The sequence below is a fragment of the Serinus canaria genome, chromosome 3 (genome assembly GCF_022539315.1).
Source record: "Serinus canaria isolate serCan28SL12 chromosome 3, serCan2020, whole genome shotgun sequence".
NCBI classification, from domain to species: Eukaryota; Metazoa; Chordata; class Aves; order Passeriformes; family Fringillidae; genus Serinus; species Serinus canaria.
In genome coordinates, this window is record NC_066316.1 from 67990980 (window position 1) to 68018108 (window position 27129).

Below are 27129 nucleotides of genomic sequence, written 5' to 3' on the forward strand. Positions count from 1 at the left end.
TACTGCTGGTGCACAGGGAGAGTAGAAACAAACCTGACTCTGTTTTTTTTTTTTTTTTCTTTTCTCTCTCCCACCCTCCCAGGTTTCAAGTGGCTATCTGGTTGTGGCTTTTGTTTATGTGACTGAATTTGTTGGCATTAAAGCACGAACTTGGGCTTCTATGCATGTCCATGCTTTTTTTGCTATGGGAATTATGATTGTGGCACTCGTGGGATTTTTGGTTCGGACCTGGTGGGTCTATCAGATATTTCTATCCATAGCAACTCTACCCTTTGTCTTGTGCTGCTGGATGCTCCCAGAAACACCTTTTTGGCTGCTGTCAGCAGAAAGATATGAAGAAGCACAAAAAGTGATTGATACAATGGCAAGATGGAATAAAGTCAGCACTCCCTGTGAAGTTTCTGAACTGTGCTCTGTCCAACAAGACGATCTAGCCAGTGGCAGAATGGGTGATGATGCTACATCCTCGGCAAAGAAGCACAACATCTTAGACCTGTTTTGTAACTGGCAAATTGCAAGAAGGACCATCACAGTCTGGCTGATCTGGTTCACTGGGAGCTTGGGGTACTACGTCTTCTCCCTCAGTTCTGTCAGTCTAGGAGGCAATGAATATTTAAATCTCTTTCTCATAGGTAAATATTCTTGTACCTTACTCTGTTAATGACAGAACTGGAACAAACATTTAAAAATGTTTATAGATTTGACAGCCAATTTTTTACTTTGTTCATTCAGTTGTGAATCTTGTTTGAAAAGTTTCTTGCTAACTTTTCATAAAATTGACTAACACAGTATCATTCACTTCAAATTTCACTGTATCTGAGGAAAAAAAATAGAATTTGTTGATGCACAGAATTCTTTTCTATCTGTCTTTCTGACTGTAAAACCATATTCTGGCTTGTCTTCTCTTTGCCTTGGAAGCTTATAGCAGATCTGCACAAACACCAGGGGAAGCAGACAAGCAATACAAAATTCACACAGCTCTGTTAAAGGCACAAACTAAGAAAATGGGAGAAAAAATATTCCTTTTATCACTTACAGTCATGATTCATTGAGTTTGTTTGTGTGGAAAACATAGTCATAATTGTCAGAAGGAAGAGTAATTTTCATTTTCTCAGAAGTGTATTTTTAATTAAGTGGTAATACTCTTTTAATTTTATCATTCTGGCTGTAATCTTTCTCTGGCATGTAAGTTGTTTATAAAGGCAGCTCAAGTGCATTCAAGGCCTGATCCAAAGTTTGTTAACATCAGTAAAAATATTCCACTGACTTCAGAAGACTCTAAATCAGACTTGCAGCTCTGAGCCAGTGAAGAATTAAATCATGTGCTTTGCTTTGTGCAGCTGAGTACTCTCAGTGAAGTGAATGTGACTGATAGTGTACACAGGCTCACAGGAGGGCTGGGGCTTTCATTATTCCAGTTTGTTTTGTCATGTATTACAGTGTATTGTTAGACTGATGTGTTGAAGAGGGGGTGCTGGTACTGCACAGATAACTAAACTGCTATTGTGGAGTACACTGTACCCACCTCTTCTAAAAATATTTTAGCAGACTAACAGACACTGAAGAATTGCAAACTGCTATTTCCAACACAACTCCAAAATATTGTTTCCTGATATTACAGGTGTATTGACATGCTATATGTTCTTAATAAAGGAATCCAGGCTGTTCAGGGCTGTATCTTATGTTCATCCTTTGTTTTCTATTGGACATAGTAGCATTCTTCCTGAGAAAATTGGCTTAAAACATGTCCAAACTGGCTTTGGCTCACTGTTACTTGTCTAGGGGCAAATCATGTTTACACAGTGCAAACAGGTCTAGCCAAATGCCAGGACCTTTAGAGCAGCATAAGTTTTTCTCTGGAAAGGAACATTACGAGAGGATGATCTGTATTAAGAACGGGATTTGTAAGCCCTCTTTTTTTATGGAGAAGGGAGAAAGCTGGAATTGCACTCCGTAATATTGGGGCTTACTCAGAAAAATGGATGTGGACAGATCTTTCTTGCCTTTTACTTTGAGATGATTTTGAGCTGATGCTGGGGGAGGCACCTGAGGCTACCATTCCCTGTCCAGGTGGAAGCTGGCAAATCCTGAGAGCTGTGTCGGTGTGACACTAGCAATATTCCCTGTGGGCACACTTGAGCTGTTAATGTGAAAATACCTGAAGGAGAAGAACAGCAAATGTAGAGCTTCCAGACAGAAGTGTCAGTGTCATAGAAACAGAACTGTGGCCTTGCTCTTTTCTGTAATTTTCCACCCCAATGAGAACTGGAGCTGCTTTGTGCTGTGAAACCTGTTTCCCTTGTCCTTCTCCACTCCCACTTCCATATTTTAGGCTGTTCTCTGCCTTCTGTCACACTTTCTGTAACCAAATGAACTAGCCCAACACGCTGGTTGTCTTTAGATATTACTTGTTTACTAGCCCCTAGATCAGATAAATTCCCCATAAAGAGGAAGTCACAGTTATGAGATGAATATGTGCAATCATGACTTAAACTGAGATAATTTCATACTGACAGGTGCTGTGGAGTTGCCTTGCTATATCATTGCTTGCGTTGCGATGGACAAACTGGGAAGGAGAAACACACTCATTCCATTCCTTATTTTAAGTGCACTGATCTGTGTTTTAATTATGTTCATACCTCAGGTTAGTCACGTATGCTTGGAAGTGTTCCTATAGCAGAAATTGATTTTAAAGGCTCTTAAATCAGTAGATGCAGCTGTTCTTTCTAAATCATAGAATAATTAATTAAAGGCTGGTTTTAAGTTGCAGCTGCCAGCCTAAGATAGATTTCTGTATTTTCAGTACAAGTTTCAATGTCATTGCTGGAGTCACACATAAAACGCTCCCATGGCTTCAGTGAACCAGGACTGGTAAAAAGTGATGTGGAAACTAGTAATTCATTGAGCAATTTTTAAAAAGCAAGCAATGAGTATTGCTTATTGTTTAAAGAAGGGTCACAACTTTTGAAGAATGTAAATTATGTTTGAAAGGGTGTAATTTTCTGGTGATATATTTATTTGTGCTCTCTTTCAATAGGATTTCAATATACTAATTATCTTAGCAAATATGGCTGGAAAATTTTCCATAGGTGTGGCATTTGGCCTTATATATCTCTACACAGCAGAACTGTACCCAACAATAGTAAGGTAAGAACTTTTTCTAGTTATGTATTTTTCATTAATTAATTAATTTTCATTAATTAAGTTGTTATTCTACACAAGATACAGCAGCTCTTGGCATCAGTGGTGGTGATCTGAAAGACTTGGGATGGGATGAGTTCCTCAGCTGCCTCAGAGCTGTCTGGAGTTTGGCTGTAGCATAGTTTTTCCTTTATATTGCATTCCATGTGCCTTGATAGGTTCCATTGGGGAACTGGAAGAATACTCAATACTTTCTTAAACATTTTTTATGCCTTTCTTATAAGTCTTGGTTACTCATCCCATTATCTGTGCTGAATTATAATTATATTTTTAATCTTAATTACAGAAGCAGCTGAATTTCATTACAATATAAATTTACATTGGCATAGCAACAGCTTCTTAGTATAGTTGCTTAAAGACACAAATCTTACTGATGTTTTAAGTGTCTGTGCATTTCTAATTGTTTCCTTTAACTGCCAGAATTCTTACTCAAATTCTTTTCTGTGTAGAACACTTGCTGTTGGAAGTGGAAGCATGATGTGCCGTGTAGGAAGTGTGGTTGCTCCTTTCTGTGTATATCTGAGAAGTGTCTGGATTTTCATGCCACTTGTAGGTATTTATTTCAATGGTGAATGTTTTTGGAAAAGGCATATGTGTCACTTTTTTTCTCTTTAGTAACTTACTAAGTATGTTTTTCATGTGACAAAGGAAGCAAAAGCTGAACATTTATTTCAAAAAGAAAACTGAGTAAACCATTCTAGTTTGAAATTTTCAAGTCCCAAAGACTAGTAGTCTTATATTGTTAAAAATATGCTGCTAAAGCAAAAGGGAGACTTTGAATCACTGAAATATTCAGAAAAGTTTTTATGACAGAAGACATAAAAATATTTATGCTCTGAATCCTAGCATAAAATTGATAACAGTATTCTGCACTTACCATGTATCATTTAGGAAGTGTCGTAGTCCAGATTTTTTTGCAGGCCCAGCAGTTTTTGACCATGCTTCCTGATTTAGTTTCACTTTTTTTCAAAGGCATAGTTCTTCCATTCCTGAAATAACCACAGGTAGCTGGATTTTCTTACATTATGCCTTAACATTTTCCACAGCTTCTTTGGGATGTTGCATCTTTGGAATAGCCTCCCAAAATGTTAAGAAGGTGTTGTGCTTACTATATTTGTTCTCCTGACCAGTCTGTGTTTTTCACCAGAACTGAACAAAACAATAAAGAAATGGTATATTGATTAGCTTCATGATGACTTTGACAAGCAGGTCAGGTTACCCTTAGGTTTTGTCTTTTACCACCAGTTGCCCCAGAGAAGAATACTTTGGGCATTATGTAGTAGATCCACTACTACAAAGTATTTTATGTGTTTCCTGAAAACACATGAATCACATTTCTTCATTGCATTTCTGCTATGAGGCATTTGCTGCTTAGAAATCCTGCAGCAATTCAGTCCATTTTTTCTCCTGAAGGATAAATTATGCCTATATGTGTAAAATCAGATGGAATTAAAAAATTTGTATTATAGCTTTAAGTAAAGAAATGTTTATTATTGATTTAGAATAGTTTTAATTCTTTCAAAAACCCCCTAGAATTCATTGTGACTCAGGCACTGTTATATGTAGATTATACATGTCAGAAAGTGATAGTGTCTTTAACCTAGATTCTTAGTCAAATTTTATCCACCATACTGAAGTTTCCTAAACAAGGGCATTGTGTCCCTTTGATTTGGCAACTTTTATTATCGATTGTTTCAGAGAATTCTTGTGAGCTCATTTCATTATTTAAATTAAGTACTTTTAGTTGTTTTCAATGAAAACTAAGAGGATGAAGAAGACCACAAATTAATTTATTTCTTCAAGTTCCTAAAAATGTTTTCTTTCTTAACAATGTCTCCACCAAGATACGATCACAGAAAAGACAAAGAAACATTTGCATAGCAGAGTGGTCATTGGAGAACATTTCTTTTTTCCTCTTGTCAGCATTTTGCCTTTACTGTCTGAAATAAGATTTATCTGTGCAGAAGTGCTGCAGTTAAACCACAGATGGGGGAGTGCTCAGATATTTTGGAGAGCAGTGCAAATGGCTGTATAAACACAGGAATTATTTCAGCTATGAACAACTCTCAGGGTACAAAAGTTATCCAGAGTTTTTGTAGAGTTGAGTAGTAGTGTTCACAGTGAACATGTTTCCATTATTAGCTCCTGTTATAGAGCATTTGTCAATTTATTAAATAGGCTTGCCTTGAGTTGGAGCATAGTGTGCCAAGCCTCAGGTCAAGTAAGTGTTTTGGAATGGAAGTGAAATCAAATGGATTACATTTGTAAGTAAACTGATACACATCACCCTGATCTATTGCAAACACCGCACAGTGTTGAACAGTTACTACTGCTCTTTGTTTGGCACTCTGCCTCATGCACAGTTATGCCACCTGTGAGTACTGCAAGCATCTTGAGTGGCTATAAATCTTCAATAAGTCTATAAACTGAATAACTTGCCAAGCATGTTTTCCATGTGACAACTTTATAGAAAATGTCCTGTAAAACAACTGCTCCTTATATAACCTATTTCTGTTTCTCAGCTGTTAAGAGCTATGTTGCAATAACTCTTAAACAGGGTTGATTTTTCTCTCAGAAAAAACATAAAATAGAAATAATTAGAAATTTTTAAATCCCACACTGGTGTTAATAAATGAATACAAACCCTCAGTCAAATACTATTGGTTTTTCATGTCAAAATATAACCTTTTTTGTTGAAGTAGGAATTTTGTCAATAAGATTACATTTTAGATTGGTTCAGAGCCATCAGATGTGAATATAAATACAAATAACAGACTATAATAATAATAATTTCTTCTCAGAAGTAAAGGTATTATTTTGTAGGGATATTTAATTTGAATTATCTTTTGTTCTGGAGTATATATATCAAGTCCTAGTCATAGGTCACTGCAGAATTATAAATGTTGCTCCAGAAATGGAAGAGGACATAAGAAAAATTATGGCAAATATTTTCTGAAGGTTTCTATGGTATCTGTTAGAAGCTGCTGGTTGTACTGAAGTGTTGGGAACACTCTAAGAATTTGACTAAGCAAAAATTCAGATTTCAAATTAACACCCTGAAAACACAATGTATTTAACCATGTATGTCTGTCAAATTAACTTCAACATACTTTTAAACATACTTAAATACCTTGTACAATAACATAAATACACTTTATTTCTACACATAAGCATTTGACCATATCAGGAGAACATTTTCTGATACTGAATTGCGTATTTAAAATAGTAAATACATACATACGAAATGCGTACATTTCTAGTGAGCAAACAAAGGGTTAAATTATGTCAGATGGCTTATGAAGAAATGTGCCAAGACTGCAGAAGAGTTGCTTTTACTAAATGTGAGTCCCTTCATTGATAACTGTGGCTACTGCCCTTGAAAAGGTAGACGTCCTTGAGTTAATACACTGTGACTTAATTGTTTCATACTCTGTCTGTTGTAGGAAATACTGGAAAAGGGCTTGAGGGTCAGGGAGAAGGGAAATGTACTGTATTACTCAGCATGCAGCAGCTTTCACATAAGAGGGAAAAAAGAAAAAGGAAACTAACATGGGATGAAGTAGAGTTATGAGAGCTGAGATGAAAAGGCAGGAAAGATGGTGCTGTGTACACTTATAGAATAGTGAGAGTTCTCAGGGGAAAGAGAGGTAGGTTCATGAGGAGGGAAAACATGAGAAGAATGCCAAGTGCCTAAAAAGAATAATGAAAAAAGACACACATATTCAAAGCACACAGTGTTACTTTAAGCTTGTTCTTTTGAGTACCACTAGTGACCCAGTTCTCATATGCTCCAAATTTATGGGTGTCCTTAAGATTCAATATCCTTTACAGACCCCAACATCCTCAGTTACAAACTTCTGACAGATTAAAGGGTGTACATAAAAGAGGATATTGTGGAATAGCTGCCATGTGTCAATTTACCCTGTCTTTCCATGGCAGAAAATCATGTCTGAATAGTAGAGAAGAAATTTGACACTCAGAGATGAGATTTTAATATTTTGGAATATATTTTTAAGTATCACTCCTGCCACATACATGTCTAAAAGGATCTCACTCAGTTTGTGACACTTTCATGGTAAGACTGTGACTTTTATTTTCACTGTAGTTTGTAGTATTTAACAGTATTTTGATTTTTTTTATTGTCTGGCTCTATATTTATTGCAAATGCAAAAAGGAGGGTGTGCAACAGTGCATTTTGCTTCTCAAAAGAATACATGAAACAAGCTGACCTCTTTTTTTTGGGAGGGAAGAGAAGCAAACCCAGCATGGTGCATGGGCAGGCAAATAGGAAGATTACAGTAGGGAATTCTGATTTTAAAGCAGCTTTCTGACTTAAAGTCAGGCTTAGCTGCAGATGGTAGCTGGGCAGTTCTTGTCTCAAGCTCTGTGTGAGAGACGTAGGCACAGTGATTCCAAATGTTCTCTCTCACCCTTGGAAAGAATGCATTAAGCAAAGGACTTCAGAATCAGCACAGAGCAAGATAAGGATAATATAGCATCAAAGTTCACAGTCAGAGAATGGAAAAACACTGAGACCAGGCATGATGTTCTGTGTGAAAGCTTTTCTATCAGGAGAGAATTAGGTCATTTATAACCTGGTATTGGAGAACTGTCAGGAATTTAATGTTGTTCTCTACTCAGAGGAGCAGAGTAGGAATTGGTGTCATTGAACAAGACATAGAAATGTCTGTGTGAAGGGAATGTGAATGGAAAGAGTAGCTATTCCTGGAACAAGTGAGTGTTTCTCTACTGACTCCACATTATCCTGATCCTTGCACCACTTATGCTGTTGCTGTGGAATTGAGTACACATGGACAAATCCAAAATGTGATCCCAGTGCAAATGTCAGTAGATGCCTGCACTCCTGACACTGAGTTTGAAACTGAGTTTAGCAAAGTATTCCTGTTGAGAGCTAGCAGATGCTGAAGAGCTCTGCTGAGCACAGATGTGCACTTCTGTGGCTCTGGGCCAATGAGCCATATTGAGAAATTCCAATCTGGCTGTGTGGAGAAGGAACAAGCACACAGGTACAGGTACACAGGTGCTGGAGCATGAATTGAGATTACAGGTGACAGGGAAATTGTAGCTCTGTGAACACACCTGTAAAAAGAAATGTATGCAATCCTAGAATCAGTTCTTAAACACGCTCCTGATACTGAAATACTGAATGAAGGTAATATGTGTTGTTTACGCAAAAAGAATTACTCCTGCTTGCACTGTATTGATCCCTTGTGAACAAAACACTTCACTTGCTCATTCATTAATTCTGCTGCATAATCTTTTCATTTATGCAACAAAAAAGGTAGATCTTTTATACAGGCAACATTTAAGACTTATGATATTTGCTTTACAGTTCCTTGTGCTTTATTTTAGATTTACTCTCAAGCAAGATCAAAACTATGGTTAGATTGAAAGACTTATTTACCTTTACAGCTACTGTTTATTTCTTTCAGTTGCTTGTTGGAATCATGGCTCTTCTGAGTGGAATCTTAACCATAATGCTTCCAGAAACACTGGGAAAACCATTGACTAATACTTTGGTGGAAGCTACAGAAATGGGAAGAAACAAGAAAAGCTATTCAGAAAATACTCCTCCAGAACATAGTGGTGCAGCATTAGAAAAGATAGAGATGTTTGGTCAAGAAAGAGTCAGCACTGACAAATAAAGCAGCAGCAAAATGGCCGTTCCCAATTTTAATCACTATCTTATTTATATGATCTCTGTATTCAAGAAATGTGACTGTTCTATAACATCTGTGCCTTTTACTTTGTATTCTGTCTTCTCTTTTCAATAGCGCAATTGTATGAAACCTTTTCAAAGGGACTGAGTTACTGCAGAAAATTGATAGGATTTCTAGATCCCTTATCAAACTTAACCAGACTTTAAACTGACTTGCTGTGACCAGTTGGAATGATTACTCTAAATGTTGGAACCTACCTGATTACATGTATGTAAAAAAAATATGCCAATTCTTTGCTTCACATTTTCTGCAGTTAGATTTGTAAACCTACAACAAAGTGCCCTGCCTGGCCTCTTCCTGTTGCAGCTGCCAGTTACAGGCTTGAGACTTCAGAACACAGTAAACTCTGTTACAATTCAAGAGAGAAGCCTTATCATTGCATCAGGTCACATAAATAATTTTAAACTAATTTATTCTTTTTCTTTGAAGTTTTCTACTAGAAATGGTGCCATTGCTAACCAAAGGAAAGTATTCTATGGCACAGCTTCTGACTGAAAAAATAATACTAAGTTTGCAAAATATGCAAATAGTTTGTATATTCATTCTGTTGAATGGCAAATGTATTTTTATTAGGGGTTTAAGAAAAAAAAAGTTCACTGGATCTACTGCTGTTTTAGTCTAGGTAAAACTAAACTGTCACTGATCCCATTTAAAGTCATATTCATTCCAGACCATTATTTCAGTGCACCCTTTCTCACTTATTTCAGCTTAGATCTAGCACCAGATTTTTCATAACTTCTAAGAGCTATATCAGCAACTTTGCCAAATGCCTCCACCAAGGTCTTCATAGTCCTCAGTGGAAAAGAATAAATGGTATATGGCTCTTATTCAGGCTCTCTGCACAGAAGTGGATTTAGTTATGAATTTTTGGTAGAAACGGTTTCCACTCACCATTTTTCTCATAGATCAGCTGTCTGTAACTAATTTTTTCCTTACTATATCACACAAAACCAGTTAGAGTAATAGAATTTAAAAGATGGTAGCTGGAGGACACTGATGAAAGAAGAGTTACTAGTAGTAGTTTTAGTCAAAGTATCAAAACATCCCACTGCTGCTACACCTCATGTGTGCATCAACACTTACTGTTGGTGCAGTGGTTCTGCCTTATGACTCTGGACTACAGAAAACTGATAGATAGAAATGCATCATTCTGGATGCTTCTTTTATGGCTTTCTCCCACCTCCCCTTTTTCAGTCTATCTCTAGACCTGGGGGTTTCTTCCTTGTCTGAGGATCTGCATCTCCTTTGCTTGACCACCCTTGGTTTGAGTGAACAGCCCAGGAACATCTGTGTGCTGAGGTTCAGACAGCCCTCTCTTGCCTGGGTTGTGTGAATTCAGTCCTTCCTGGTTTGGAATCAGTATTTTTCCCTCTCAGGCCCCTTTTCTCATGGCATGGTCTCCTCAAAACAAGTCTTCTTGATCTTTGCCATGTATCCACCCCAAAACATTTCTATATTACTGTAGATATTCTATATGCTGTAGAAATTACTGGCCACATTTTTCAATTTTATGTGCACATTTTTATTACTTTCAATGACTTCTGAAACCAGAATAATGGTTTATATCCCCTTATAAAAGATTTTATTCTTCACTGCACTGTCCTAGAATTTGGTCCTGGTATTAGAAGAAACTAATACCCTATATGAGGATTAACATGCTTTGAAGCAAGCAAAAATCAGTAAATTTAAGTTTAGGGAGTTTCTCTGAGATAATTACTTAGAAAGCAGAAAGGAGTCTTCATGCTTCTTACAATTCTGTGGGTGTTCCAGTGTTTGCAAGGAAAACCTCCAGAAAGACCTGCACAGAATACTGTGGCTTCTGTCCAGAAATGAGTTCAGCAAAAGCACTTAACCTTCCCCTGTGAGTAATCCCATCATTATTCTGAGAATGACTTGAATACATACTTTGATGACTGAAGATCAGATTACTCACATGCTGTGGTTTTTTATTTTGCTGAAGAGCAAACCCAGTATTCTTCCACTGCTTTCAGGTCCTCCTCCACTTCCCAAGGCAGAGCAGCTCTCTTTATCTGCAAGATCTACTGCCAAACTCTTCCTGCCCTGCCCTAAATAAGGGTTTAATCATGCTAAAAAACCACCACCATGCAATAGACCTAACAAGGAATTAAACTGGTACTGTCTTGCCTTACAACCACCCTCCCCACACACAGAGCTCCACATTCTTTCCTTATTTTGGGGATCTTTCACACTGATAGTCCCTCTTTTAATCTCAAAACTCTATGTAACTCCTTCTGTCTTAAAACTCACTAGTCATAACTGTTAGGAACAGTACAGTCTATTTCTAACAAGGTATTAAAGAATATTTACAATTAAATTTTCTACTTCTTTACCTGCTGAGTGACTGATTTCGGTCTTACCCTGCCAAGAACACCCAAAGCATATTCTGTGTTCCTTTGGCTTGAGGGATTCAGGATCTGGTCATGTGTAATCAGTACACATAAGGTGAAGAAAAGAACAAGAAGTTAAATACACAATGGTACTGATACTGCTTACAACTAAAATTAAATTTTGAGTCTAGACCACAATGTAGCTTGATGGTTTAACCCCAAAAGCCATTTCCTGCTGTCACTGAAGTCAGTTGGTATTTGGTCTTTAATTCAAATGACCCCTGAATTTCCCTGAACTAATGATGTTACTGTTTTTCCTTGGAAATAAAAGGTTTGTTGATTTACAGGTACATCTTTTGTGATTTTATGCATCAATAGCGTAGAGATTGCCTTGGGGTATCCTATTCTTTAACCTGAGGAAGAATATTACTTTTAAAAAAAGGAAATAGTATGTATCTCTATGTCTCTAGCATTTCTATTTGCTTTTTTTTTCCATATGGGCAAAAATATGTTAACACTAGTCATGCATTATAAATGTAGGAAAATCAGGGTGAGTTGATTTCTTTCTCTTAAATATTCATAGATTTTTAAAATCCTCTTGCAAGAGAGCACTTAGTTTGAGAACAAATACTTCTGTTCCAGTGGGGCATATTTTCATTTCAGTGCTCATAAGAATTAATTTTCACAGTTTCTCACTTCAGTTCACAAGTCCTTTTATGTTTGTATTTGTCATCCTTATCTTAGTGCAAATTTTTTGTGCTCATCAATGTCTCTGGAGTTACACAATGGTTCTTGAAATAATAAATTAGAGTCCTTATCTGTCTTAATTGCTGGACACTATTGCATGATGGCAAATGTTTTTGTCCAAAATTTGATATCCAGTTTTATTAGACAGTCTTGCAGTTTGTTAAGGACATACTTTTCTGGGTTAAATATATCAATAAGAGCAACTATTATAGTTGAATTATAACTAAGGAAAAATAATAAGTACATGTGTTTGGTATTTCAAAATTGTATTTTTAAGCTATACAAAAAGGTGTATTTTCTATTTAAGAGCTTCATTCAATTTCTTTGTGCAAAATTCTGTAATTTAACCAACTATGTAGGAAAAAAATGCTATGCAAATCATGTGGGGTTATCATATGCTTTGGGTGGTACCCTGAATGTCTGAACAAGAGGTGAAGCCTCCTTGAAGGCTGAGGGCTTTTGTGTAGTGGCTCTGTGGAAAGACAAATGGCCTGACATCCCAGCTCTGGGATGGAGTGAAGGACTTATTGGCCTTCTCCTGTGTCTTCCATAGGTTTATTTTACCAACCCCTTAGGTGCAGTCACTTAGGAAGCCTCTGTGGCATTGGGCTCAGCAGTGTGCATGGCCTGTGAGTGCCTTTTGGAAAGGCTTAGGGAAAGGTGAGCTCACTTCTGCCATGGGCTCTTGGTCCAGAAAGGCATTTGTGACTGCAAAAAGGAGGTTCTGGATTGATCCTGCATGCTTTACAAACATCTGAAACATGTTTGTCTGAATCCAAGAACAGATTCCTAGGGGAGAAATTAGACACAAGGACTAAAAAGAAAATAGAGAGTTAATAAAAACTGAGTTTATTCTATTTGGGAAAATTCTAGTCAATGCTGACAATTAGTTACCTCTCTTTCACAGGAAGAAAGACTAAAACACATCTATGTTCTGACAGCCCCACAATTTTGTACAAGATTCTGTACTACATGGAGTGTGTCTTTTGGTTACATGGGGGAAGTATGTACTCATAGGAAAGTTTGTTTGCCTAAAATTTGTGGATTTAATACAATACATTTTAATGGGGTTTTTTTAATGTGTATTTATTATCTGCAATTATGTGCAAGAATGAAGTCAGACACACATTTTTTAATCTTTACACCTTTACCTGAATTAATTAACTTCTATCACCAACTCTTAATTTGGTTCACACTCCCTTAAAGAGGCCTGGCTGGTGTTTTGGCATTCCATGGAGATCCTATGATTTAGGATGGCAAATATCATGTGTGTGTCTTTTCCCTGTTTGTCTTTGCAGGTGTAAACCAAGATTTGGGTAATATTTTAAGTGGTGACTATGACAAAAGGTGCATTAAAAATGTGACATGTTTTGCATTTCAGTTTTAGGAAAAACATGATTCTTTCTTGCCTTTGTTTGTATAAGCTGACTGGAGCAGTAGTCCCTCAGACACGTTCAGTAGTGACAAAAATAGCTGCAGATACTGAGGAATGGGTATGAGTTACCAGAGGAGAGAGTAGGTGACCACAGGAATGACAGAACAATGTACTTGTAAGCACGTGGTATTCAGTGCATGTGAAGACTAACTATAGCTTCCTCATGCGGGAACTGGAGTGGGCTGACTGCACAAGGAAAATAAGAATTGCAGCAATTCATAGCTCGATTGTTATTTGTCCTCTTAGAGTGTCTCAGGAACCTATTTATTCTTCACTTCCCTTAAATCTCTAATTAGTGCAAACGACTCAACTTTCCATGCATATTTTATTAATCTTGTGTTTTCTGACCAAGTTACACTCATTGTTTTGCTTCATCATTTGTGTTTTGAAGGCTTAATGCATCCTTGGCAGGTGATTTACATTCCTCTCTGAAAGTAACTGGAGTGAATGGTCCAAATAGTTGCTGCTAAAGCTGAGAAATTTGAATCAAGCCTGATAGACTGATTTCAAGAGCACTGAGTTCAATCAAGCTGAGAAAAATCAAGCCTAAGAAGTACATACTTCATATGGGGAAATATCCTTTTTAGTATGACTGGTACATAAACAGTGATTACAGATTCCAGTTTCTGGACAAAACAACACTTTCAAAATTACCAAACTAGATTTATGAATAATCAGAAGTAATGGGGAATATCTCATTTAGTGACAAACCCACTCTTCTGTCTGCATTCCTGGCTAACATACAAGCCATGGATACTGCTTGGGTATTTGCTGCAGATAAGTAGGATCCAGCTATGGAATGCTCATAGGCATTCAGTTATTAACATTGCCTCATAATCTTCCACGTGGAGATGAACAGACTTGCATAGGAATAAGAACAAAACAGCATCAAGGGGTGATTCTTGTAGAGATTGTCTCCACAGTCTCACTGCCAGTGATGAGATTAAAAAGTGGTTTTGACTGAGGTAATCAGGAACACGGTGAAACAACCATCCTAAATGGTTGGGCTATCTCTCAGTAAATATTTTCACAAAGCTTTTCAATAGGAATGTCATCACTGCTGGGTTCTTCCTCATGGAGAGAGAATTCCCCCAGAAGTAAGTAAATAACATGGGACAACAGCAAAATGAGGCACAGCTGAAACTCCTTGCTGAAATAGTAACTTTCAAGTCAAAGCATCAGTGGACACTGATGCTTGACTTGAACTGGTTAAAGAAGTGACAGATAAATGGTGCATGCCATTCACAAGATCTGAAATAGGTCAGCACTGCTGTGTTCAGATAGGTAATTTCTGCCTGTTGTTATGGCTCTGTTGAGGATAGCACACGAAGCAAAGGGAATGCTAAGGTAAAAGGAAATACTTCTTAAGCACTGCTCAGGCTGGGTTGGTGGGCTGGTGGTGTGCTGGGATACCACTGCCAGTCATGGCCCAGGAAGAGCTCCAAGTACAATCAGGGCTGTGTTTGTTCTGTGCCAGAAGGCTGGCAGTCTCTTCCCAAACACACAAATCATTGCTTGTACTTTACCAAACACAATGTGTTTGTTCACCTTTGCAAAGTACTTTAGCCCATAGAAGATTCTTTTCAATAACATTATTATTAAATTTGGTATTCCAAATCAGCTTGAATTTCCTGCATCTTATTCTCAGGAAAAAACACACTGAAAATTCCCTGAAACATACAGACTTGCAAAAACATCTGTCACAGAATGTTTTGATCCAAATCATTCAAATTTGGCGAAGTTCTAAGCAATAAGCAGAAGAATCTCAGGAGAAGTAGCTAGCAGTTTTTATCTTAGCTGGAACTGCAACCTCCATTTATATTTGTAGATTTCCATATATGTGAAAGGTTCCTTTCCAAACCTATTGTAGATACCCTGCAATGACTTAAGACCAGTGTTCATTTTACAATACAGCAAGCCTATCAAAAATTTAACTTCTAAACCTCTGTTCCTCTGCTGCCTTCCCTTAACCCCCTATTTTCAGAACACAGAAAAATCAAGCCCTACTATAATTTGGGAGAATTATGCCTTATTCCTGTCACTGTTGAAGGGAAAATCCTTTAAAAATTTATCTGTCTTAAAGATCAGTGAAGTGTAATGTATCATGGCTTTAGTTTTCAGAGCACAGCTAGATTGGGAGGCAAGAACAATCCACCGTGTGTTGCACACGCTGTTGCTCTTCATACAGATACCCTTTGGACGGCTGCTGGTCTGAATTCAAATGGCTACAGAGAAAAGGCACCTGCTTGGGAGAGCCTTTGCAAATGCTGTTCGACAGGCTTGGAGGGGAGTGGTCGGCAAACACTGTCCTGTTGAGAGTGTTCAGGGATGAATGCTCAGGCTGTCAAATATTAGCCAGAATATCCTGCCAACGGCTAATGCCCCGGAGGCAATAAACCGGGGTGTAATTCATTTAGCAATTTCATCCTAGAACTCCTGCAGAGAGGTTTGGTTTTGACAAACTCATGTCTCTGTGCTGAAAACAGCCCTGCCTGGCTGCGCTCATTAGGGATTTGCGGTCTGGCAGGAGCCCGCTCGTTTCTCACCGACCTGCGGTGGCTGGAGTTCTCCTCCTGGCCACTCGCGCCATTGCTCCAGCACTGTGGCAATCCTCAGGCAGCTCCAAAGCACTCAGGACATGACTGCCTGGGAGGGACGGAAAAGGGCAATGTATTCCCTGCAGCACAGCGGGTCCCGCTGGGCCTCCCCCAGAGGGAATACCAGGGGGAAAAGTCCTGGCAGGCGGCAGAGAGCCCGGCCCTGGCAGAGGCCGCCGGGCGCCCCCGGAGCGCTGCCAGCGCCGGAGGCGGCCTGAGCCTGGGCCTGGGCACAAACAGCTCCTTCTTCCAGCGGGGCGCGGAGCCGGGCCCAGCTGCCCCCCGGGACAGGGGTGCGGCGGCCCCCGCGCTGCCCGGGACGCCGGCTCTTCCAGGCGGGACGGGGGCCTCCTCCTCACCAGGTATCATCTGCTCTCCCTGCTTGGGTTGTTTCCAGACCGTACTTCTAGGTGAAAAAGTCAATGCTGAATGCCGGAGCCCTTTTGCTGCCGAGGGCCGGGGAAGCGGCCGCAGCGGCTGCGTGGGGAATTCCCGCGGGCAGATCCCATCTCCTGGAGCCGGTGCAGGGAGGGCTCAGCCCACACCCCGGGGCGGGAGGGGTGAACCGCAGGGCTTAGCTGGGGGGAAGGCCCGGGATCGCAGCTGCTCCCTGTTCTCCTCCTCCCCGCCCTGAGCGGCGACATGCCGGCCCTGGGGGATCGAGGATCGCAGAGAGGATTGATTTCCTCTCCCGTTTGGAAGGAAAGCAAGAGCACCGCCCGGTGCATAGGTGCTCTTGGTGAAGGCGTCTCCTGCAGGTGGCTGATGGAGGGCTATCCCTGCCATCCCTTCGAAGGTGTCTCCCATGCTCGCAAACAAACCACCTGAAGGAGGAGCTGAGGCCTCCCGGGGACCCCCGTGACAGTGGCTCTCTGTGATCACCTGTGAATCCTGCCTTCTGGCAGCACTGCTGGGTGTGCAGAAAGGCTGAGGGGATCCCGAGGAGCCTCTAGAGTCCTTTGTTCGGTGAGGAAGGATCATCCTTGCCTTTCTCCTGCAGCACTTCCTAAATGCACATCTCCCAGGGCTACCCAAAGAGCAGAAAGGGGACCTGGCCAGAGTCAAAAGGCCAAAATCAGGAGCTCCTCCACAGCAAACACCCAAGAATGAATCAGTCTTTGCCCAGAAAAAACCCTCTCTGGGGTCATGCAAAGGGAAGTAACACCAAAGGCGCTTGTAAACTGGGGAAGTGATAAAACAAAAGTGATCAACACAAAAAAAAAAAAAAAAAAAAAAAAAAAAGGGAAAAAGTATTCCATGGCATGCACTGACAGGGACAGTGGGTACAGCTGCCCTGGTGGATGAGGAGCCCCTCCAGAAGCTCAGAAAGGCTTGAGCCTGTGCTCCCCAGTACCAGAGGCTCACACGATTCAAAACAGTGTTTCAGCACTTATGATGAGAGTCAGTTAAAAAAACCCAACAAACTAAGCCCTACAAATAGAACAGGTTTTGGTTTTCTTTAGTTACTTCCTGTTCTAACTTTTCTGGTCAACAGTTCAGCTGGGCTTTTTCCACTGTTTATTTGGGTGTGTAAATATGCTTATTTTGGTAGGCCAGCCAGATTGCGACACAGGCTAAGAACGTCCAGCCTGCTGTGACCGTGGGCTGCAGCTGCAGCTGGCAGTGCATTAGCATGTTCCCCTGTGTGTGTGTATATGTGTGTGTGTGTGTGTGTGTGTGTGTGCTGGGAAGCAGTGTATTTATCCATATTGGCCGTGTTACCCACTGCCAGAATGATGTTAGAGCTGAAAGTTAGTGGCACTTAGTGGTGACATACAGCTATATGAAGCAAGAAAGAATAAAGACTACATTATGTCACATGAGGCTGACATTGTCAGCTGTGGGAGTTGGGAGGCGTAGTCACGTCACAAAGTATCTCAGTATTTTTAAAACTAATTCGTTCTGGCTTGGGAGAACTCGCAGGAGGGTGGCAAGGACATGAAACCTGCATTAGGCAACTGGTGTCCTCCTTGCTGGGGAGTACAGCTCCAGGCAGTTCTCTCTGGCTTCTGTCCTGTTCTTCATTCACTATGAAGGGACAGAGAGCTAAACAATACCTGTCACCATTCACCTCCCTCCCCAAGAGCCACTGCAACTGATCTGCTTTTTAAATGCTGATTTTTGCAAAACACTCAGGCCTGTCTGAGGGGATGAGACGTGTCAACCCCGCTGGGACTAAGCTGGGCTGCCACATCAGCTAAAAATAGTTTCTCCTTCTCTGCCCTCCACCCAGCAAGATGCAGGCCGTGCTGCCAGGGCAGAGCCATAGGTGGGCCTCGCACTCAAAGTGGGGTCAGTAGCTCTGCAAAGCTCAAGCTGTGCTTGCTCATACAAGCTGTGTATGCACTGCTTTGCACCCAGTTAATTTTTGGCATGAAGGCTTGTCATGCTCCTGGACTACAGCAGTAGGTGCAGGAAAAGTAGTGCATTGAACAGGTGCTTGTCATGGTCTTCTGAGCTGCTCTCACAGGCTCCAGCACTGTCAGCAGCCCCTTCCTGCCCTCGCTGGATTTTGCAGCATAGGGATCAGTTGATATCAAACTGGCTCGTCTGCAAAAATCCCATCTGAACTGGGTAGGCTTGTGAAACCTGAATCTCCACCAAGCCACAGCTCCCCTTTCTTCCCCAGGGACAGGGAGGTCAGTCAGGAAATTCAATCTCCACCACGGTCCAAGGGCTTCAGCGAAGGAGAGTTGTGAGGGACAACCAAAAGCACATCTCTGGCAGGTGGATAATGTACTCATTGCATATGTTCCAGGGCAGCTGAAAAAGCAGGGCTGTGCTTGTCCATGGACTGCTGGGAGGCTCACTGGGCACTCTGAGGGCCACACGCCATTTCCACAGCTGCCAGTTCTGAGTGAGAAGGTTTGTTCATAAAAATGTATTTAGATACCTTTCTCAGAACCAGTTCTCCTCAGTAATTACAGAATTATTACCCAGCCCCCCCAGTTTCTTGTTGCTAATATTCTTCCTTACTTTCCCTTTCCTCTTCTCTCAATATTTTTCCTGACTGGATTTCTGGGTGTCAGCCATGCAGGCCAGCAGTTCTGGTCCAGGGTCCATTTTTCCCCCCTGTACTGTGTCCTCTTCCTCTGCTGTGCAGGCACTTCTGTAGTCAGCTTGTAAAAGAAGATGTGATAATTAACAGAAAGAAACTTAAGCGTTGCCCAGAGAGGAAGAAGACAGATTGTAACAACCCTTGGCTGTGATGCATAAGGAATTCAGTGACAGGCAACAGTTCCAGCTGCTCTTTCCCTTCTTAAATAGCAGAGACATCAAATTTTAAGTAGTAACACCTCAGGGGGTAAGTGAGAAGCTGTGTGAACAGTTATGAACAAGGATCTCATAAATAAAACTGACCTATCATAATTCCAGGTTGTCTGTCTTGCCTCAATTTACATCAAAGATGCCAAAAGGCACAGGAAGATGGTAAATCAGCCTAAGTGCAGGCACTGATTTCCAGAAAAAGTTCTCAGAGAGCAATTAGTGAGGCTGGATTTCTAGTTGCTGATAAGCAAGCCCCATAGGAGAAACTAGAACCATCAGGGCACACAACTGAAGGTCTGTCTCGCTCAGCATCCTCTCCAAGAGTGAATATGGTAGCTATTGCAGGAAAAAATTAGTCATAGGCAGAAGGGATCCTCCCCCCTACATCCTTGGTCAGATTTTGGCAGTAACCTATTGAAAGGATGCCTGACCCAGCAGGAGCAGCCCTGCTCACCTGGTTCAAAGCTGCTAAATGATTTATCACCTCTGAGGTTGCCCAGTCTCTCTCTCCTGGGCCCATTTAGTCCTGGCTTCAGGGGGTTTGCAGGATGCATGCAGCTGCATGGTTCGGTTCTACTTGGTGCTTTCACCAGTGTGAGACCTGAGCTGGCCATGGCCAGGAACACAGGCTGGCACTTCACTGGGATGGGCAACCAGGTGACTGTCTACCAAGAGCTGTGTGCCACTCCTCAGGACAGGTGCCAGCTCCAAGACTTGCCCAGAACAGGGGAAAATAGAGACACTGCACTTCGTGGAGTAGCAATCAGCAGATGAGGAGTGGAGTGGAGCCTGGGACATAATGCAAGATGTAAAGTAATGCAGAGAGAGGCAAACATACAGGCTTTTGGAGCAGCAGGACTGGCTGGCACCTGGGGACCACCATGTGTTGCTGAGAGAGCATGGCAGCCTTGGGTGCCCATGAATCTGTCCAAGGTAGTGAGTCATGCTGGCAGGTACAAGGACCAAGAATGGATTGGAGACCTCCAGTGTGATTTGCTTCTGCTGCCCAGGCAGTGATAGCCCTCAGTGCTGGAGATCCCAATATTTAAGTAACTTTTGGCTTAACAAGCTTTAAAAAAAGCCAATTTCTCCAGAGCTCTGTGACTTTTGCACCTGACACAATAGAAAACTTGATGGGTGCCTCACTCCCTCAGATTTTATTGAGGAAACTTCCCCAAACCAGCCCAAGCACTAGTGGTGCTCGTGCAGATCACTCTGTTGTGCTGAGAATGAGGTACTGTCTGCTTAAAGACTTTTCAAAACTTTTTTGTCATATCAAAGGCTGATTTTTTTAGTCCTAACCACAGTCCTGGTTGTGTGCAGCAGCTAATTAGTTGTTGGGGAGGGATTATGTTACATCTCTTGTGGGTATTTCATAACCTGATACTTGCCCTGGATGATACTGATGTGTGATATGTTGTTTCCAAATGCAGGTAGGAACCTCTCTCCTCTGTCTCTACATCCTGGAGATGGCCTCACCCAAGGTTGCAGTGGTCGGTGCAGGAGTCATCGGCCTGTCCACAGCATTGTGCATCACAGAGACTTGTCCTAGCTGCTCTGTGACAGTCCTTTCAGACCAGTTCAGCCCCAACACAACGAGTGATGTGGCAGCTGGGATGCTCATCCCTCATATCTACCCAGGTTCGTTTAATTTAGGGCAGCACTGCCCATGGCACCTCACAAAGGTGTGTCCAGGTGTGCAGTAGTGCATAGAGGCTCAGGAAAAAAAGGTGCCTTGACTTGTGTTTCCTGTCTGTCCCATATCCTTGACACTCATTTGAATGCTTCTCTTCTTTGCATTATTGCTCTCTGCATGTTTGGTTTTGTTCACATGCAGACACACCGATCCACAGGCAGAAGCAGTGGTTCCAAGAGACCTTCACTTACCTTTTTGCCCTCAGCAATCAGCCGAGGCATCAGAGGCTGGCATTCACCTGGTCTCTGGGTAAGAACAGCCCCTGGGGCAGCCTTTGGTACATTTGTGCTGTGTTCTGGAGCAGGTTTTCTTTGCTAAAATTCAGGGGTATTCCCTTTAAGGAATAGCTTTTATGTCTGTATTCCCAAGAAACTACATTGTAGCTGCTCACATATGATGTATTTTTAGGCAAAATTCAAGAACAGGTGTGCACAGGAAACCCACTCAAGTCTGACCAGCACCAGATATTTTTTAATAACTGATGTTTCCCACACTGTCACCCACTAGTTGTTTGCATCAGGGATCATCTCCATAGGGATGGGACTTGAGGATCCTCCAGCTTCAGCAAATAGGTACAGGGATTCTGCTGGGTGGTATGTGTGTTGGGGGTGTTTTATGCTGCCTATTATGTACTGAGAAATTTGCCTCTTAGGAGTATTGAGACTGAGCACTCTGTAGCTTTATGGATACCCAAGGAATGTTGAACAGGTCAGCAGCCCCTTCCTGCCCTCGCTGGATTTTGCAGCATAGGGATCAGTTGATATCAAACTGGCTCATCTGCAAAAATCCCATCTGAACTGGGTAGGCTTGTGAAACCTGAATCTCCACCAAGCCACAGCTCCCCTTTCTTCCCCAGGGACAGGGAGGTCAGTCAGGAAATTCAGTCTGGTGGGGCAAGTGGCCCCACCAGGTCCAGCCAGGTGTCTGCAGTTGTGGTGGGGACACTGTACGAGAGCACTCTGTACATACACTATCACTGGAAGGGCTCTCTGCAGTTTATTTACCCTGGTGTGCCACCCTCACACTCAGCTCAGCTGACCTTCTGCCTGTTTGCCCAGACAGGTATTGCAGGAGCAGGCAGCAATTTTTCCCAATTGCTATTGGCTTTGCACTGATGGGGGAAAGCGGTTTTTAGCTCCTGGGTTTGTTTTAAGATTGTCATGACGCATAACATGGCAGAGCAGTAGCAATGAAGTTTTCGAGATTTTTCTTTGTCTTTTTAGTTGGCAGATCTTTAAAAGCACTCCCAAGGAAGAGTTACCTTTCTGGTCAGATATTGTGCTGGGATTTCGACCAATGTCCGAAGCAGAACTCCAAAAGTTCCCGCAGCACCGATTTGGTCAGGCCTTTACAACCCTGAAATGTGACTGCCCACCGTACCTGCTGTGGCTGAAGAAAAGGTAGGGTTTGCTGCAGGCTGGGCATGCAGAGGGAAACCCTGGCAGAGGGACTGGAGGCAAGACAGGGTTTCCTTGAGAGCCTTAGGTTTGAACAAAACTGGGAAAAGGCTGTTTCTCAGTGTGGAAAATACAACAAACTCTTGCTTGGGGAGAAGCACAGGAAATAAATACAGAACTTTTCTGAAATGTGGAAGGCCCTATTTATGCAATGTCCAGTTTCTCCCGATGTGTCTGTACAGTGGAGCTTGGAGTGCAAGGGACCCTGGGCATAGGGCCAACATAGCCACATAGGGGCCATGCTTGGCCAGCCAGAGCTTGAAGGTACATCAGGAACCTGCCATATCCTGAGAAAACATTTGGCGGCTCCACATTTTCCAAACTTCCCAAGTAATATCCCTCTCTTTTTGAAGGTACATCCAGACCCTGTGAGAATAAGCACATCTAGGAAGGTGTCTTATTGTGAAGACATTACTCTTAAGAAGTAGCTGGACCAATTAATCTCAAATTTGTTCAACAATTGGAGTAATTTCTTAATCCATTTAGATGAAAAGAGCCCCAAGATGTTAAACATCATCATCTTGTAACAAATTTCTTGAAAGTTTTCCTGCATAAGATGGGTGATGCACTCACTCTGCAGAGTTATAGTTTCAGAGTTCATGCCTGGATTGACATGAAAGTTAGAAAATCTGCCAATTTCCAAATTTTTAAGTTTCTCCCTAGTACTGGGGTAAGTATTTAATTCAAATAAGTACCTCTAAAATGAGCAAATGGCTGTATCTGCTTGAGAGAAAGAGACAGGCTGCAAGCTGATTTGGAGTTAAGTAAAGAGATGTGTACTGACACCAAGGTACAAATTGCTAGCTCAGCTGGTTACTTGGATGCCTTTCATCACACTGCAAAATGTGAAAAAGCATTTCTTGTTGTAGCAGCCAAACAGGCTGGGAGTTCTCCTGTGGCACCAGTGCCATGTGAGGTCTGTGCCATCTACTCGGTACTCATGATCTGTCATGTTTCATTGCCTAACTGAAGCAATTTCTGCTGCAGGACAGCTAAGTTGTACAACCCATTTAGGATCTGCCATGTGATTTTTGCTCCCTCCTTGTTCCTGCTGTAGTCTTATTTCTCAAAGGATGTAGTCTAATGAGATGATCAAGCTCTTTTTTTTTCTCTTCTCCCTGGTGATGAGAAGTGAGAGAATATTAAACATGTAACTTATTCTCAAACTCCTGGTGACCTGCCTAGTATTTATAGACCATTCTCCTGGCAATCCACAAGGAAATTTTTTGTTGTGCCCACCTTGCTTGGCCAAAAATAGACTTCAGGAATTTTTTCCTGCTTACTTGCCTGAATTCAGGAGTTTTCATCAGGTTTTTTCATTGATGTATTTTTTATGGCATGGTGACAGAGTCCCAGTTACAACTCTTAGGAGCTCTTCCTGCAAGTTGCCCAGCCACAGCTGCTGCATGAAATCTCTCCCGTTCTTCGTAGACAGCCTCAATGTCCTGCTACATCAGGCCCCAGAGCTTCAACTATGGCCTGGATTCTTGGCTCACTCACTGCTTTGTGGGAAACCACTGCCTTCATAGTAGAGTTGATGACTTTGCCAGCTGCTAGAATGTTGCAGAGGATGGGATTTTCCACTTAGTGCATCACAGACCTGTCTTCTGGCTTGCTTATTCTAAAACCCTCAGTAAAAACACCCAGCAACAGGATCCAGCTGACAGCATGCAGAGACTCCAATTCATACTAGTGATTTTCCATAGGGAAGGGCTTCAAAATTCAGGCAAGTTCAGGGGAGGATTTGCCTTGAAATGGAGCTCAAAAGTGAATCTCAAGAAGATGTGACTTTCACTGAAGAGCAGGCATGTATGTATAGTGCTCTGAGCCATCCTGGATGACTCCTGGCTGCTGCTCCAGAAGGTTATGGGCACCCTGGGGGTCCTGTGCCACATCTGCCCAGCCTTAGTGCAGATCTTAGGGCTTGGCACATGGCACTAGATGGCTATGTAGCTCAGGAGGTGAGTTGGGAATGAATATGACGTCATATAACAGGCACATTAAAAGGAGTGTAGGACAATAGCTCTGCCATTAGCATGAGCAAGTTGGTCAATAAATCTGTTGTTTCCCAGCTTGCTTGGGCTGTTAAATCTTCATACTGTTACAGAAATGAATCAGACCACCAAGACCTGACTGTTTGCCTAGGGTCTCATGCCAGACTCTACTCTAAAACTGCTCAACTTGCTGTACTTTTTCCAGCCCCACCAGGCTAAATACCTCTGATCAAATCAGACAAATCACAAACAGAACCTCCATGGCATTTTCTTTGCTTTTTGTCCTCTTGTTTGATTTTGATCATTATGTAAAGGCAAAGGCAATCTATCTCATTTACTTAATGTTTATAATAATTGCATAAGGGTTTAGGTGTTTCTTTTCTGCCTCACTTCTGGAGTCTTTTTTGCAGGTTGAAAGCAACTGGCACCCAGATGTACACCAGGAAAGTGGCAGACTTGTGGGAGCTGCACAGTGAATATGACATCGTTGTCAACTGCACAGGCATGGGAGCCCACCAGCTGGTGGGGGACAAGCAGCTCTTCCCTGTTAGGGGACAAGTACTCAAGGTTCACGCTCCTTGGGTGACACAATTCATCCGGGATGGAGATGGCTTAACTTACATCTACCCAGGGATACACAGGGTGACCCTGGGGGGAACCAGGGAAAAGGGGAGCTGGAGTCTCTCTCCTGATGCTGGCACTACTAAAGACATCTTTGACAGATGCTGCTCCCTTGAGCCCTCACTGCAGGGAGCTCAGGATATCAAGGTGAAGGTGGGCCTGAGGCCGTCCAGGCAGTGTGTGAGAGTGCAGAGAGAGGTTTTGAGCAAAGGAGGAGTTAAGCTTCCAGTGGTTCACAACTATGGGCATGGGGCAGGTGGGTTTTCAGTGCACAGGGGCACAGCCAAAGAGGCTGCTCACCTGGTGGAAGAGTGCATTTCTGCTCTGCAAAGCTCGTCATCAAGGGCCAAGCTTTGAATCCCAGAGACTCCTTTTCCATTTACAGCTAGTGCTGCATCTCCTAGCAGCAGCTTGGACTTTAAGTCCATTACTGTATAGAAGGGAACTAAGTCAACATCTTGTTCCAGTGCAGATACTCAGTGTTATCTTTAACCACCTTGGAAAGGCATGATATGCTGATCCATGTATTAGCCCAGCTGATCATCTCCTCCATCTGTCCTGAGCCTTTGTCCTAGTCTCATGTGAAGAAGACAACATACATAAATACTCTTCACATAACAGATTGCTGCAGTATAATACAAATAACATCAATTTAGCATTTCTGCACCTGCATCTAAAGGGCGTCAGATACAGTAGGCTCAGATTCAGTAAAAATAGGTTGTCTCCTCTTGTACCAAATCTAATCTAGACTTGCCTTTGTTTCTGCCACCTTGCTAAAAAATTTTATCATTCATCTATATGATTTAAAAGGAAAATAAAACCCCATGCAGTGCTGCATTACAGTGTTCCAGGTCAGCTCTTACAGAAAGCAGCATTAGGTCACTGTCACACGCAGTGACCGGGCAAGTGTGATTTTAAGGGCAGGTCTGTGATACCCATCACTGCATTTGCTCATATTGCACCTCAGGGAACTTAAAGTTTCTGCTAGTATTGCCCCACATGAGCTACAGTTTTGTGCATCTTTTCTCACACTGCTTTGCAAATCTATTTTTTTCCTTCAAGGCCCTCAGATTTTGCTCTCAGACACCAATGATTTTCCCTCAGCCCCTCCCCTTCTCCCCCACACAGTAACATTGATATGGACTTGTTCTACTGAAGAAGATTTTTCAGAGTGGGCTGGGGAATGCAGCATCCCTTTTCTACTTCACAACAACACTGTCTGCTTTCCTTGCAACAGCTGATAGGAGTAAATTGGAGACAAACCAGCAAGGATTCTGACACCGGCATCGGTTTTGTAGAAGAGCCATTTAAGACTAGATAAACACTCTATGGAAAAATTTGTCTGTAACTGGACATGAGCAAGCTCCTCTGCTGTAAGAAAGCTGAGTCCTCTGCTCACTCCGTGGCAGAGGCTCTGTTGGGCTTTACACTCCCCTCAGCAATTCAAGCCCTTTGATGTGTCTGAAGATAATCGCTCCCCAAAACTGGATCTTACTATCAAAGTACAGGTCTGACTCTTAGTGATTAAATGACTCATTAAATCTTTAATGGCTCACTTGAGAGTGTTATCATCCATTTTTGTCTAGCTTTTTTGTCCATAGAATTACAAAACCATTAAAAATGCTTCAATAATTCCAGTGATTAAAATTAACTGCTAAATAAAGTTCTAATAATGGAGCAAAGGTCAGTTCTGTAGTTCTGTAGTGTTTCCTTTCATAAGCAAGGGATTTTCTTTCATTTGATATGGCCTGACAGGGCCAAGAAAGGCCACATTCAGCTACCAACTCCTGCTGTTCTCAGAGAGGATGAGGACAGTTATCATTTGCAAGGGACAGCTGTCAGAAGAAACATCACCAAATTAAATTATGGGTCAATAAGCGCCTGGGACCAGCCTAAGCCAGCTCTGCCTTCACCGGGACTGAAGAAGAATGAAAAAGAGAATCCTCATTTTCTCAGCTCTGAAAGCTAGTTTTGCACTCCCCACTTTGTTTTCCCCCCGCTCCCCCCTCATTTGTCCTTTCCAGT

General features: G+C 41.9%; 2 protein-coding genes across 2 annotated transcripts in view; both read left to right on the forward strand.

The window, feature by feature from the left end:
• The window catches only part of SLC22A16 (solute carrier family 22 member 16), a 35598-nt gene extending 22168 nt beyond the window's left edge, over positions 1 to 13430 (forward strand). Inside the window, exons 4-8 of the mRNA XM_009093014.4 lie at positions 83 to 632; positions 2517 to 2644; positions 3038 to 3147; positions 3651 to 3750; positions 8655 to 13430. Of these exons, the coding sequence (XP_009091262.3) occupies positions 83 to 632; positions 2517 to 2644; positions 3038 to 3147; positions 3651 to 3750; positions 8655 to 8867 (1101 nt within the window). The 3' untranslated portion in view covers positions 8868 to 13430. The remainder of the gene's footprint in view (positions 1 to 82; positions 633 to 2516; positions 2645 to 3037; positions 3148 to 3650; positions 3751 to 8654) is intronic.
• A 2435-nt stretch (positions 13431 to 15865) lies between these two features.
• DDO (D-aspartate oxidase) lies at positions 15866 to 26791 on the forward strand. The gene is given in 7 exon segments (XM_018917509.3): positions 15866 to 16431; positions 18828 to 18934; positions 20770 to 20977; positions 21174 to 21242; positions 21245 to 21281; positions 22256 to 22432; positions 24894 to 26791. Coding segments are annotated over 5 exon segments (1023 nt in total). The 5' UTR covers positions 15866 to 16431; positions 18828 to 18934; positions 20770 to 20805; the 3' UTR covers positions 25462 to 26791.
• Positions 26792 to 27129: the final 338 nt, after the last annotated feature.